General features: G+C 40.4%; 1 protein-coding gene across 1 annotated transcript in view; it reads right to left on the bottom strand.

Moving 5' to 3' along the window:
- The window catches only part of LOC149743969 (uncharacterized), a 118557-nt gene extending 102751 nt beyond the window's left edge, over positions 1-15806 (bottom strand). Inside the window, exons 1-3 of the mRNA XM_089905930.1 lie at positions 15729-15806; positions 13860-14370; positions 7222-7312 (exon numbers count right to left, since the gene is read on the bottom strand). Coding sequence (XP_089762056.1) covers positions 7222-7312; positions 13860-14370; positions 15729-15806 — 680 coding nt within the window. The remainder of the gene's footprint in view (positions 1-7221; positions 7313-13859; positions 14371-15728) is intronic.
- Between the last annotated feature and the right edge of the window lie 462 nt (positions 15807-16268).

Below are 16268 nucleotides of genomic sequence, written 5' to 3'. Positions count from 1 at the left end.
GATATCAATAGTTTTATTTGTATATTTTATAAATATTTGTGTGCTAGTCAATAGTCTGATTTTTAATTGTTTAAAGCAAATCCAATGCCACAAAGAGCTACTTTAGTCATGACTTGCAGGAGTTCAAGGGGAATATCCTCTATCTTCACCCCTCTGCCCCTCCCCTACCTTCAAGTCTTCTCCTCACAGGTCTCTGCCTGGGAACTGTGGACTTTTGCTGCTCCTTTTCTTGGAAGAGTGGCTGCTGAAAGGAGTTAAATATGGCTCTTGGATAAGTAAGTCTGGGTTGGAGGGCCATGAAGAAGGGTCAGCAAGAGGACAATCTCCCTTGGCGTCCGGAACTTGTAGAATAGCCTGCAATAGAGTGGACCACCAGCTGAGCTCCTTGAAGTGAGAGCTACAGGCTGGCAGGGAGAAGGGTGACCCCAGTGTCAACCAAGAAAAGTTAGATATGCACACTGATGCACACTAAAGGTTGACGACAACTGAGAACATCTGTCTCAGACTCTCCTGGAGGCATTCACCAAAAATTGAGTTACAGGACCTTACACCTGACCAGCTGGAGAAGGGGTCTAGTAATTGCCCTGGTTATCATGCTTGTCATGATTTTTCAGCACATAAATGTTTGAGAATCACTGCCATTTTGAATGTGTGTTTCACTTGTCTGTTTTTCCAGTGGACTTTACCTCCTTGCAAGGAAGGTTTGTGAAGATTTGTTGCTGTTGTTTGCATTATTAGTTTTATTATGCTAATTCTAGAATCTCTGGTGCATAGTGCAATCTCAGGCAGGAAGTAATGGCTCATTAAAACAGGTATCCCAAAAGTCTTAGTAGAACTTCAAGATTAATTCCTTCAGGAAGAGGTAAAATTGTCATTAGATGCAGATGATATGATTCTATATATAGAGAACCCTAAAGACTCTACATGAAAACTACTACAACTGATAAACGAATTCAGCAAGGTAGCAGAATACAAGATTAACATACAGAAATTGGTGGCATTTCTTTATGGCAACAATGAAATATCGGAAAGGGAACGTAAAAAAACAATGCCTTTTAAAATCACAACCCCCAAAATAAATACTTAGGAATAAACCTCACCAAGAAGGCAAAAGACTTATACGCTGAGAACTGTAAGACATTAATAAAGGAAAGTGAAGATGATTCAAAGAAATGGAAAGACATCTCATGTTCTTGGGTTGGAGGAACTAATATTGTTAAAATGCTCATACTACCCAAAGCAATCTACAGATTTAACGCGATCCCTATCAAATTACCCATGACATTTTTCACACAATTAGAACAAATAATCCTAAAATTCATACAGAACCATAAAAGACCCAGAATTGCCAAAGCAATCCTGAAGAAAAAGAACAACGTTGGAGGCATAGCCACCCCAGACTCAGACAGTACTCCAAAGTCACAGTAATCAAAACAGCGTGGTATTGGCACAAAAACAGACATATGGATCAATGGAACAGAATACAGAGCCCAGAAATAAACCCACACACCTCACTTAATCTTTGACAATTAATCTTTGACAAAGGAGGCAAGAATATATAATGGGAAAGAGACAGTCTCTTCCGCAAGTGGTGTTGGTAAAGTTGGACAGCCTTATATAAACCAGTGAAGTTAGAACACATCCTTTCACAAATGAACCTATCTACACACGAAAATAAACTCAAAATGTCTTAAAGACTTAAACATAAGACATGACACCATAAAACTTCTAGAAGAGAACACAGGCAAAATATTCTCTGACATAAATCATACCGATGTTTTCTTAGGTCAGTCTCCCAAGACAATAGAAATAAAAATGAAAATAAACAAAGGGGACAGAATCAAACTTACAAGCTTTTGCACAGCAAAGGAAACCATAAACAAAATGAAAAGACTACCTACAGAATGGGAGAAAATATTTGCAAATGATGCGACCAGCAAGGGCTTAATTTCCAAAATACACAAACAGCTCATACAACTTGATGACAACAGAAGCAAACAACCCAATCAAAAAAATAGGCAGAAGACTTAAAGAGACATTTCTCCAAAGAAGAAATACAGATGGCCAATAGGCACATGAAAAGATGCTCAACACTGCCAATTATTAAAGAAATGCAAATCAAAACTACCATGAGGTACCACCTCACACCACTCAGAATGGCCATCATTAAAAAGTCTACAAATAACATATGCTGGAGAGGGTGTGGAGAAAAGGGAACCCTCCTACAACACTGTTGGTGGGAATGTAAGTTGGTGCAGCCACTGTGGAAAACAGTATGGAGGTTCCTCAGAAAACTAAAAATAGACCTACCACATGATCCAGCAATCCCACTCCTGGGCGTATATCCAGACCAAACTATAATTCAAAAAGACACATTCACCCTGATCTTCACAGCAGCAATATTCACAATAGCCAAGACATGGAAACAACCTAAATGTCCATCAACAGATGAATGGATAAAGACGATGTGGTACATATATACAATGAAATACTACTCAGCCATAAAAAAAAGAATGAAATAACGCCGTTTGCAGCAGCAACATGGATGCAACTAGAGATTATCATACTAAGCAAAGTAAGTCAGAAAGAGAAAGACAAATGCCATGATACCACTTATATGTGGAATCTAAAATATGACACAAATGAACCTATCTATGAAACAGAAACAGAATCAGAGACATAGAGAATAGACTGGTGGCTGCCAAGGGGGAAGCAGGTGGGAGAGGGATGAACTGGGAGTTTGGGATTAGCAGACGCAAACTGGTATATATAGATTGGCTAAACAACAAGGTCCTACTATATAGCACAGGGAACTATATTCAATATCCTGTGATAAACCATAATGGAAAAGAATATGAAAAAGAATGTATATACATATGTATAACAGAGTCACTTTGCTGGACAGCAGTAATTAACACAATGCTGTAAACCAAGTATACTTCAATAAAAAATAAGTTAATTAAATTTTTAAAAAGATTAATTCCTTCAGAAGAACAAGTACTACACATTCACAAAAAAAGCACCCTTTGAAAGTTTAAATTTTTGAATTTCTTTGCCACTTCCTTAGTTTTGATCATCTTGGACAATATACTTTTAATATTGACTTTTAAAAATAATTGTGTTTCAGTGTTTGCTATCCTTAGAGAGACAGAAACAGATAAGTACAACTAAATACTTATTTTTCAAAAGTCTCAGAAGTATAAGGGAAATGAAAGTAATTATATCTTCAAATGATTTTGGGGTATGTTTCTAATTCCATACTTCTGATGCGATTAAAGATTAAAACTGTATTAAGACATTTGGGACATGCCGCATTGGTATTAAATGAATTTAATTTTGCGTAAAGTGGTAGAAATATTTTCTTCAGCAAACATACCTGCAGATATAAAATCACAACCATAAATCTACAAAAAAGCAAGCTATTGAATGAAATCTGATTGGTTATTTCCCTGCAGTATGGATCTGCTAATAATTTAATTTACTACTTGCTAACAGAAGCCAAAATTTAAATATACATATATATATGTGTGTGTATATATATATCTCTCTTCAATTTTAAATCATTCATATATATGAACAAGTATACATACACATATATAACAATTGTTCGTATATATATATATATATATATATATATATATATAAACAATTTAAAGTAAAGAAAGTACATCTGGTGGCCTATTTTTTCCCCCCGATTTCTAAAGAACACCATATTCTATTCTAGGCAGTGGAATGTCAGTCCACCTTAAGGGCTGTTCAATGAGCATATCTGAGAAAGCACTGGTTTAGCCAATGATGTACTTATTGAGGGAGGCCCTAGTGCCACTGTCAAGAGCTTATCCACAGGAGAGATAAGAAGGTACTTGTTTGGTTTGTGAAAAGAAGTAGTGAGGAATGGCAGGTAGCTGCAGGCTGATGACACGTGATGTCCATATATATGTAGAACCAACATGCCCATAATTGCACCCATTTTCCATACCCAAATCCAAAGCCTTTATATCATTAATCCCAGGCAAAAATGGTAAGATTCATGTGTGTTACTATCCCACGGCTTCAAGATGCCTATAAACTCATATGAGTATGTCTTAGTTATATCAGTGGAGGACAAACCAGGCTTCTATCACCAAGCCCCATTCCATAACAGGCAAACCAGTCCAAGACTTCTCTGAGTGCTGCAGGAGAGTCTATGGAAGGGGCGCTCACTCCACTGTGATGCCTAAAATGCCTTTGCACAGAGCAAACATTCAATACATGCTGAGTGAATGAATGAGTGAACTGGTGTCATAAAACAGGCTTATTTCAGGGAAATTCCATTCAACAGGCTGGCATTCCTTCCTACCCATCTTAACTGTTAAGCTTGCCATCAGACAAAAATTTAATTATAAAACGTTAGAGCTGAGGAAATTTTAGAAACTATCTACTCTCCAGAGGTATACAACTTTAATTTAGTGGTAAAAATCACTAGGAGTGATTTAGGAGTCTATCAGACCTGAGTCCAAATTCCACATCTACCATATTTTGGTGAGCAAATAACTACTTCTGAGGCTCTGTTCCATGTATGCATTATGGGATATCATAATAATACATACATTAATTGTATGACTATCAGGGGATGAAATGACACAATCCATTTGCCATGGTCGGCTAAGTAATTTGCACCAAGTAAGCACTCAAGACATTAGCCAATATTAATAGCGGAGAGATGAAAACAAAACTCTGGGACTGATGCCTACCCTAGGGGCCCCAGTGGTCATAATGACTTTCTTCCATTCAGCCTGCTCTCTTCTCACTAAGACTAAGGAAGAGAAGATGAACAAATTAGGAATAACAATTGGAAAATGGTTTTATACTCCCTGAATGAATGGAATTATAATAAAATGATTCATGAGTTCTGCAGAAATATGATGAGGCTTTAGATCTTTATGTTAGTTCTCTACAAAACCAATTTATGGCCCTAAGATGTACCTTCCCACCCAGCCCCATCCTTACCAGGATCAAATATCATTGTAAATGGAAAAGTCAACAACACATAATCAACAAGCTAAGTTACAAGCCAGTGAAGTCTCGGAGGTTTGATAGAGAAAATTCAGATTTATCATTATATGTAAAAATAAGATGATATGAAGAACTCAATCTAAAAAATATTACCTGGAGATCTATAATCTCTACAATAGTGCTATAAAAAGTAAAGAGCTAGAAATCTATTTAGATGGTTTTCCTTATAAGAAAGCACTTTCTGTATAACTTTTAATGTACTATTGATGAGAACAATGCAACAAAATTCAAATAAATACCTGCAGATGTCCTACAAGAAGAAGAGAACAGAGTTAGATGTGACAGGGGATAACTGGACTTCAGGATGAGTAAGACCCTATACTTGACCTCAATAAATTAACATGAAATACAGTGGATGAGTCACGTACAGAATGTCAGAATTCTAAAAGGCCAAGCTAAGTACCAAAAGGAACATGTGGGGACTCTTAAGAAGGAAATAAAATATTGGTTAGTTGATTACGAAAAGGCAGAAGGGAGTAGGTTCCCTTTGGCTGCTCTTTGAAGAGATCACTTCCTTTCCCCCCTAGTCCTGAGGCTAGGGTGGCATGGGCAATAGAGGAATGTGGGGACTGAGAATCATTTCTACTCTCACCAGAGTGGCTGGAAGCAGATTTTCTTACCAGGATGTAGTAGTATGCTAATATTTAAGGGTTCTTGAGGTCAGAGAGAAGGGTTTGAATACTCCGGCTCCATCTCTTGCTGTGGGTCAAGTTTCTTGCCTTTCCAACACCTCAGCGTCTTTACCTGAAAACTGGGGATGATGATAATGTCTCCCACCTGAGTGGAGTGTGAGAACTACATGATATAGTGCATACGCAGGGCTAAATTTGGTGCCTGGCAAACAGAAAGTGCTCAGTACGGCAGGCGAGTGTAGTGACAATAAAGGCAAAGATGACGGGGGTAGTGCCGGTGTTGCTTCTGCCCCCAGAACAGGCTCTGACTGGGAGAGAGTTAAAGCACCTTTGGGTTCATGGGGGTTTATATATAAGCAACGGTTGATCAATGTGAGCTGGTTGTCCAAATGATTATGTGCAATCTAAGAAAAAAATGGGCCTCGGATCTGCTCAGCTACTTAATAATATTAGCAGCGGTAGTAGTCAAAGAAGCTAAATTTTATTAAGTGTTTATATGCCAAACAACGTGCTGAGCGTTTTAAAAGGATTTACTCACTTATTACAACGAGGCTATACACTAGGTTCTGATAATGTTATTCGTCTCTTTCAGATGTTGACTGAGCCTCAGACGGGTTACAAAAGCACCTAAGATCCCGTTGTCAGCACATGACGGAAATGAGTTCAAATCCAGCCTGTCTGACTTGTTCTTAATCACTAAGGTATGAAATTAAGCATGTTGCCCTTTGCCTGATTCTCCTTCTGAGGCCTGAATATTTCACTTAGCTCTCTGAGTGCAGAAGAGAGAAAATTCTCTCTCCTTGACCCAACTTGGCATCAATATCCAACTCCCCTTCTCAAAATGGGTTGCTTCAACGAGCAGCAATGAATGCCGGGGTCATGGACCAGTCACCTTGATGACTAAGAGTCAGACACTAGGGAAAGAAAATGCTCTGTGACAAACCTACCCTTGTACAGCAACAAGGCAGAAATGGGGGAACAGGGCAGAAGATAATGGAATAAGGCATAGGAAAAATAGCACCTGGCATCGTGATAGTAATAATAATAATAGTAGTAGTAGTAATAGTAATAATAATAGACTTTACTATGCTCTAGGCATTGTATTATGTGCTTGGTGTAAGTGACTTCATTTTAACATTGAAAACAAGTCTATGGGGATGAAATATTATTAACATCATTTTATAGGCAGGAGTATTGAGGTTCAGGTAATCAGGTAAATTGCCCAAGCTCATATGGTTAGCAAGTGGAAAGCAGAGATTGGAACCAGCACCTACACTCCTAACCATTATGCTATAACCATTATGCTGAAGACATAAGAATTCCAATGGTCTTTCCCCATAACCCACTCCTGCACTCCAGACTTAAATACTCCAAGATCAAGAGAGAGCAAGCTTGGAGCTGCCACTCTTCAGTGAGTGTCAATCATTTCAAAACAGTGTATTTGCTAACAAGATGCAGTTCTTGTGATAATCTTCTCAACCAGGTATCAAGAAACAGGAAGCAAAGATTCAAGTAACAGTATGTTCCTACTTACGAGGAAGGTGGGACAGCATAGTTGACACTGGGCTTAACTGTTCTGGAAAACGTGGTCCCAGTAGGCATACACGCTGGTACATTTTCCCCACCTACCAAATACAAAAGAATTATTTCATTTCCATGTTGCTCTTCAAAGTTCCACCTCATTCGTGCCTGTCATTCATCCTCTGGCCTCTTCCTGTCTCCATTTCTGTACAGAAAGGTGCTGAGTCTCTGCTCTCGGATATAAAAAGGGTGTGTTAGGAGAGGGAGCCATGGTACCTCAATGTCTTTTTTTTTTTTCATCTTAATTCTATTATGCCAACTCCACTGAACTTAATTAGAGTGAATACAGAATTACACAATTACCCTCTGTTCTATTCTTCAGATGTTATATTTTGATAAAATTTACGACATGCTGCTCTCCCCTTGAACACCAGATGAACACTAGAAATGGATGTGTGTTGACATAAAATCTGTTATAATTACAATTCAAGTATAGCTTACATAATGATAGTGTTAACATAAAATTATAGATGTGTAGAGACAACGTGGTCATGCATTTTTTAGTATAAGTACATGCTTAGACCAATATCTGTTAGCGGAATGAAGATGGAAGAGAATTTTGGTTAAGCCACAAAGGCTGTTTAAGGACTTGCAGATAGCTAAGGGGAACTCAAAGACCAGTAAGATAGTATTTCCCCTGCATTCAATTGCAAATTCAATTGCAAAGTGAAGGGAAGATGTGTAATTTCCCCAATGGAAATTACAAGACAAGTACATTTTTTCCCTTGAATACCTGGGTAAATGCTTAAATTCTAATGTATATCAGTGATGCAAATTTTCAACTGAGTTTGATAAATCATAAAATAATAATTATACATATATGTATATAAAACTGCATGGAACTAGACAGTTCAGAATTACTTCTAATTAAAGAGGTACCCTATGGCAACTAACTTAAACCTTACAAAATATGGTTCCAAGTACCCTATCAGAGTGAAAAGTAGGAGACGGAAAGGTTTATTGTAAATGTTTGTAGTCATGGTGTCTTAACTAAAACTACTGTGTCACAAATACTATTAAAATAATTGTGACATTTTATTCACTTTTACTGCAAACAACAAAACAAACTATAGGTATTTTTTCATTTCAGGTAATTATTTTAGCTAACAGTTATTAAATGTTTTGAGAAGACAGAGTGCTAACTGCATGACTTCATTTTATCTTTAAAATAGCGCTTCCATGTAATTACTCTTAATATCTCCATTGTATTAAAGTGTATCTCTAGTTCAGACCTTTCTTCAGAACTGCAGACTTGTGTATCCAACTGTGTACTCAGCATCTCTGCTTGGACGTCACGAAAACATCTCAAATCTTATACCTCCAAAACTGGTCTTTAATCCCCCAAACACGCTCTACCCCAAACTTTTTCCATCTTGGGTGACAGTAACCACACCTTTCCAGTTTCCCAGGCCCTAAATCTCGAATTCACCCTTGACTCCCTCTTCCTTTCCATTCTTGCATTCAATCTACCACGAAATGCTGTCACAACCTTCCCAATGTGCCACTTCTGAGAATTACCAGCCGCTAGCAGCCTGGTGCAGGCCACCAGCATAGACCTCGAGGATCCTGTAGTTGCCTCCCGAGATTCTCCCTGACTCCACTCTCTCCCCACATCCTCAAGGCCACAGATAGAGTTATGCTTTTCAAACAAGAGACAGTTCATGCCACACCTCGGCTAAAATCCTGCCCCTGGCTGCCTACATTTAGAGTAAAAGACACAATGCATGTGATGGCCTCCCAGGACTTACCCAATCCAACCCATCACATATCCGACCTCCAGCCCTCCTGCTGTCTCTTCCTCCCCACTGACTAAGTCAGCCAGGGTGGCCTCCTTGATATTCCTCCAAGCTGCCCGGCATATTTCTGCCTTAGAGTTTGGGGACTGGTTATTCTTGCTCCCAGGGAGTGGTCTCCCCATCATACATTCTGACAACTCCCTCACTTCAAGTCTTTGCTCAAATGTCAACTTATAAAATCCACCCTGACTACCCTATTTAAAATCGGAACCTACCTGTACACTCCTCCAGCACTCCCAACCCAAGCCTCTTCAGTGAGCTTCACATCCTTTTCCTTACCCCGTAGCGCCCGTCAACTTGTGACAAAGCACAGAATTTATTTATAACATCCGTTTCCACACGAGAGTGTAAGGAGGGAGAAAGCATGCAAGAAGGAGCACGCAGGCAAAGGCTCTTGTCTGATTTATTCATTGATACGTCCAAGCATAGAGAACAGGAAGATGCTTGATAAATAGTCCTGAAAAAGATACAGATGAGGAAACTAGTAGTGAAGCTCAGAAAGTTTAAGTAACTTCCTCAAGGTTCTAGAGCTAGAAGAGGGTCACAGTAGAATTCACACCTGGGGATGTCTAACTTCAAATCTCTTAGCCTCTCTGCTATCTTTTTTTTTTTCTTCTTTGCGGTACGCGGGCCTCTCACTGTTGCAGCCTCTCCCGTTGCGGAGCACAGGCTCCGGACGCGCAGGCTCAGCAGCCATGGCTCACAGGCCCAGCCGCTCCGCAGCATGTGGGATCTTCCCGGATCGGGTCACAAACTCTCAACCACTGCACCACCAGGGAAGCCCCTCTCTGCTATCTTAAGTCCATGCAATTCAGGATTTGTTTTAATCAGTGCCATGGAAATTCTCACTCCACTGAATAGGATCACTAAAGTGTTCTCTGTCTAGATTTATATATATATTTTCCATTTAAACAAAGGAAACAGAAGAGGGGAATTCATCATGGGTTATTGCGGTAGTTTTACAGCAATTTTAGCAATAATGACATTTAAGTAATAGTGATATTTAACGATAGCATAATAATAATAAAATAATAGCTCTTAAATGTATTGAAGACGAATCGCATGCTAAACTCGGTGCTAAAATATATCCATGTATATTTTGTGCAAAATCCTTATGAATATTCTATCAGATGAGCTTTATGTGTAACTCCACCAGGCATACTTCTCTTATTCCGCTTTCAAAGATAAGGAAATTGATGAGAAGTGTGGTAACCGTTTGATCAAGATGAGACTGGTAATAAGTTGTGAGTATGAATTTAAATTCAGGTCTAACTCCAGAATTTGATTCTCAATCCATACATGAAAATTCTGATAATTCCTTTGATAAGGGTATGTTCTCTCCTGGAAAACATCCCCCATTATGTCTGCCTGCGCTCATACCTTCAGAACACAGTCAACTTTGAAACATGATAAAAATGTTTAAATAGTGTGCTTTAATAAATGGAAATATCTTCATCTAAACAATAACACAAAAAGGCAGGCTGAGCCCTCTGAAGTGGCTTCGCTGCTATCTTCCATCCAGAACAAGAGAAGGAATCAACAGCTGCAGAGTAAAGAAAGCATGAAACCCAGAGATGGAGGATTCTGTAAATGACCAATTACAAGACTATTAAGCCACACTTCCATAGCAAGAGGCAAAATATTCCATTAAACTGAAAATTTTTCTACCGCTAACTCCAAGGCCCACACAAACATTAATGTTGCATTTATTAGGATGTATTTCCTGTGCTCTATCAACTTGACTTTCAGCAACTGTATTAATACAGTCCTTTCGCTTTGCACATATATCTGAATGATGGATTCCATTACTGGAGTTTTGTAGAAAGAGTGGAGTGAATGAAGTAAAGTTTGGGAAGAGCCATCATAATCCATAATGATGGGCACTGAATCAGGACAAGAAGAAACCTCTCTTCTCATTTATTTGAATGAAAATTCTACTATATATTTATTGCCTCTGTACAGGGCCATCTGTTGAATAGTGGAAAACAAGCATCTTTCATTTGGAGGTAGGATTTGTGTGCTCAAGTTTCTATGGGCCTGCAGAATTAATCTTGTTTTAGAAATGAAGTAAAATGTAATTTCTTACTGTAAGTAGATGTGGTTAAGCAACTGGCAACTTTGATGTCTTTAAATCACTGCAGTTTCAGGGTAGGCAAATCTATAATTATTTCAAGCACTTCTTTATTGGTGCAACAATTGAGCAGTGTACATAGTGGTCAACAACCTGGGCATTGTCAGACGACTCTAAGTTTGAATCTAGACTTTGCCACTCACCAGCTATGTGACTTTCAGCTATGAGAATCACTTTCTTCAGCTTTGCAGTGTGGATTATTATATGCCCTTTGCAGAACTACTGTAAGAACTAAATGCATATGGGCACAGTGGCTCATAGTAAGGGCTCAAATTAGTACTGTGGTCACTACTAGTATTATTGAAAAGAAATTAGAACTTCTATTCTCATAAAGTGGGATATGTGTCCCTTTATCATTGTAATTTCGTATCATTTTACTTTTGACCTTATAATTTAATAGCTTGATCCAAGAAACATTTAGCAGTAAATATAATTGAAAGAAGATTACCTGTCAAACATGAAATACTGTAGCATCAAGTGTGCTGGCACAATACTCTTCTCAGATAATTAACCTGTAAAAATATGTTATTGTCTTCTTTTTAATTAAGCACATTGAACATATATATTTACTGTGCCAGTTGGCGAAAGGTCCATTAATTAATCAGTCTAACTATGTGTTGCATAAACGTCTTCTAAACATAATCGTATATGTATTTTATTTGTTGGGAAAATGTGTTTGAGATTGTTCTTTTCTGCCTATTTAAAGTAAAAGAGGGTGAGAAGTAGAGTTAGGCTTAATGTACTTTGTACTCCATTATGCCATGAAAATGCTTCTGTGCCCTGGAGACAACAACAAAAGATTTGCTTTAATGACAAGAATCAAGTATGTTCTAAAGCTTCCAGGTAGGAGGCGTATAGGTTGCAGTTTATATCAGAAGTCTTTGCTCTCTCTCTCAACTGCGTCTAGATGGGAAAGATGTGGTCACAAATGCTTCAAGGTGATATAGTAAATGTTGGAAAAGAGGGGGGTAGGAGGCAGAGTTTTGAATATCTCAAACCTGAGCTAGAAGGATTTTATTTAAAGAAAATAGCAGATATTATTTTTCACTTAAGGAATGCCACTCAGCAAACCTGACATTAATGTAGGAAATTAGCTCTTTTAGCTATGATGCTTTCAAATGCACATTACTGAAAACAAATTCAAAATAGTCAAAGGAAATTTAAAAACAAAAACCAAACAACAACAACCACCTCAACAAACAAGTACTAGAAATTCAGGGATGCAGCCATATTCAGATACATTTGGATCTGCAAGTTCCAGAGTATCAGCAGGGTTCCAGCTCTCTCTCCATCGCTCAGCCCTGCTTACCTCTGCAAGACTTTATTTTACAGAAAGTCTCTTCTTCTGCTGGATGGTCACTGGGAGTCCCAGAGTCATATCTCCCCAGCTTAGAAATTCCAGAGAGAAAAGACAATTCTTCCATTTTTCTCTGAGAGAAAAGTCCTGGGGAGGAGTCTGATAGACTCAGCCGAGGTCAGATGCCTACCCATGAGCCAATCACCTGCTTTACTGGAGTTCAGTCCCTGGGCGACTCATCCCCGGGGCCCGTGAGGAGGCAGGATGGCATTATCTGGCAGTTCTCCAAGAAAAGCCTGCTGTTTTTGTAAGATGAAAGGGGAGAGGACATGGATAATGAAACCTGTATCTGCTTCTGTAAAATCCACAGAATCTTACTCCCTGCCCTGTGTCGATGACCATGCAGTAAGCTGACCCAGGAGGTCATTTTGCCCACAACAGTCTTTATATATATGACTAAGGAACACACTGGTAAAAGAATATGGAAGAAAGTCTGAGTATGACAAGTCAGCTAGACTGGTATTAACTAAAAAAGCTGTGTGAAAATATCCTGAAAAAGTTGCCCCCAACTCACTCAAAGTCCAAAGTTGGAGCTGGAAATACAATGTCATGGAGTTTGGATAAGAACAGGTTTTCTCCAAGCTGAACTATGACACAGAGATTAGAGACTTCTAGAAACTATACTTTTTCAAAGAAAAAACATCACACGAGAAAAATGAGGCCTAGAAAAATTAAATGACTTAAGCTAATTAATGGCAGGACTGAGACTAGAGTATACTTTGTGTAATTGGCTATGGTCTTTTTGTTTGTTTGTTTGTTATCACTTCAGAACGAGACAAACTTAAAGAAAGGAAACACAACCAAAACTCAGTGGTTGGAAAAGAGACGGATGTGAACGCCATCTTGTTTCTTACGTATAAAGTTACCCCTCACAGTGTTTTGGAGGAGAAAACGCTGGCTCTTCCCAACGTTGGTTACATACACAAAGATTCCAAAGACAAGACAAGTGCTTTGCAAACAAAGTAACTAGAACCAGCTCAGGCTTCCCCGCGCCAGGTCCTACGTTCCACGGTCAGAACCACCAACTGTATCCCCCCGGGTAACAAGGTGATTCAGAAAAGCTGGCGCCTTCAGAGAAGGGAGAAAACTTAGCCAGGAAGAGAGTCAAGAGGAAACTTGCTCAGCTTCTTGCTGGGGTCTGAAACGATCCCAATAGAGTCCTTAAACCCCTCAGGTTTCCCCAATCAAGCACCCTCGCCTCCAACCTGGGCCACCCCAGATCTGACTATCAGACGACAGAAGTCTGCGGACGCACGGAGAGCTGACCACCCCACGAGAGGGACCTACGCGCGGCCGCGCCCACTCACCTGCCGCTCCGCGGGAGACGGGAGACCTGCCCCGGGTCCAAGTCCTGGGCGTGGCAGACTCGCCCCTCTCCGGGCCCGACTCCAGCTCACCTCGGCGCCGCCCGCCTGGGCGCCGCCATCTTGACCACAAAGGGGGCCTCGCGCCGGAGGCCCCTGAGCGGGCGCCCTGAGCGGAGCCGGAGCGCCGGGGAGGCCCAGGTCGGCGCCCTACGTCCCCCGCGCGCTCGCGCCCCGTCCACGAGCGACGAGAGTCCCGCACGCAGCGCCCGACCCAGGCTTCCGCGGAACCGGCGCCCCGCGCAGCCCGCACCGCGGCTAAGGCGGCGCCGAGGGCGGCCCGGGCGGAAGAGCGGGCGCGGGGCACGCGCTCGGTAACCTGGCAACGCGGCGCAACCCGGCGTCTTCGGCGAACCCCAGCCCTCCACCGCGAGGAAGCACGGACCCCCGCACCCGCCGCCCAGCCCGCGCCGCCCCTCGGTCGCTCCGCCCGCCGCTGCCCGCTGGCTATGGTCTTTTAAATCCGTGATACAACGTCTATATGTAACAAATCTGTTAAACCCTAAATGTTTATGATATTCAAGTAATCCATTATCTGAATTATTCTTGAAGATAAAACATCCAAAGACTTCTTAATTGTATGGGTATACATACATAAAATACACGTGGAGGTAACTTCAAATACAGTATGTGCCTGTCTCTATTCCTTCCCTCTCCGCTCTTCTAAAAAATGCCCCTTTAAAAATTGCTCACTCACCATCTATTAGGTAAATTTGCTGAAACACAGTAAATGTGGAGACAGAAATTGTTATAGAGACTATTCCAAATGGCACTGACACTTGTATTTATGAAATTTTTAAAAGGGTAAGTTAGAGTTGTTTTTTTTTTTAAAAAAAAAATCCCACTATAGTAACACCACATCATCCTAGGTGCCCAGTTCTATCCAATTACATAAGATGGAGAAAGAGAGAGAGATAGAAACAGAGAGAGAGAGAGAGAGAGGAGAAAGAGAAAGAAGAAAGGAAGAAAACCAACTACTTATGTATAAAATGTTGCTCCCAAAGTTTGAGATTATACTCAAGCATCAATGAACAGAAAGAAAACACAAATTTACAAATGTATTTCATTTATGGTATGAGGGACACAGGTTTAGATTTGCAACACGCTCCCACAAGGGTCAAATTGACCACTTTTTTCTATCTAGTTGCTCTTGAGAGAACAAAACAATTGAAACAGATGCCATTCAATTCCAAGTCTATAGCTTAGACCATGTCACTGCACATGAAATATTGTTCATTCAGAGTCAGCACATAGCAAGAGTAATTTATACTCTCAGAGTATTTGCTCTCAAGTCAATAGCAGCGAAGCCTTGACTAAAAACGTTCCCATTACTTTCCATTGTAATATATCTTACTTATAGCCCATGAAACAGTGGTCAGGGGAGATTTATTCTTTGGACACCATATTATATAATCTCTCCACTTTAAGCCATCCCCCACTCGGCGATTATTTTTTAAATATGTTACTCGTAGTCAATATTAATTTACATTTAATCTTTCTTAGCATTATGAGTATTATTTTGTACAGGCTCAGAAACAAATCTCCCGAAATTCCTCCCTGATGCTCCCTTCAGGCTGAAAATGCATTGCAGTGTGGCTGCAGTGACTTAATTCTAGTTGGCAGAGCCCTGGCCACACACTAATTTCATTAGCCTCAAACTCCTGGATTTGAAAGATCCACTGAATATGATTCCTGTCCTCTGACACGTCACTTACTAACCAATTCAGTGTGCATACAGAGGAGAGAAAGGACTTGCTCAGCTCTGGCCCACCGGCAGGCAGATGAGAATTCCCAGTCAGAGACACTGTTTACATCTGAGTGGTCGTTCTTGCCCGGGTCCTCATTTTCAGGAAGGAACTTCAATCCAGGCTTTGCCGGCAGCTGCAGCATTTGTTACATCCATTACTAGCTCCTTCTTCCTTCCTGCCCCCCAGTGCTTAGCATCCCCCATTTCAGTCACTAAGTCTTCCTTCCCCCAGCCTAGAAGCTTACCTCACCATAACTTTTTATCTCAAATGATAGGTTTGGCACATTCCCCACAGCAACCCACAGGGACTGGGGAAAAGAAAACTCAGATCTCTGGAGAGCTAAGAATTCAACCATTTAGAGAAGTTTCTTTTATACAGGACAGTCTTCATTGAGCTGAACCCTGCAATCCCAGAGAAGATTCACCTACCCGTTCTTTTCCTCTTTCCCTAAAGTGACTGTGTCTTTGAACAATGGGTCTGTGTTCCACTATTCTCTCTATTCATTTTGCAGGTTTACAGAGGCTGGGAAACTGGGGACTGGACTTACATGCCAGGAGCTTCTAAGATCACACGCAAAAATAAGGCTGCGGGAAGAGATTGTTGG

The sequence above is a fragment of the Delphinapterus leucas genome, unplaced genomic scaffold (genome assembly GCF_059928025.1).
Source record: "Delphinapterus leucas isolate spDelLeu-1000000601 "Yukka" unplaced genomic scaffold, BTC_Dleu_Yukka2 spDelLeu_asBTCV2_sq40, whole genome shotgun sequence".
Taxonomy (NCBI): domain Eukaryota; kingdom Metazoa; phylum Chordata; class Mammalia; order Artiodactyla; family Monodontidae; genus Delphinapterus; species Delphinapterus leucas.
This window is presented reverse-complemented; position numbering and strand designations above follow the sequence as displayed.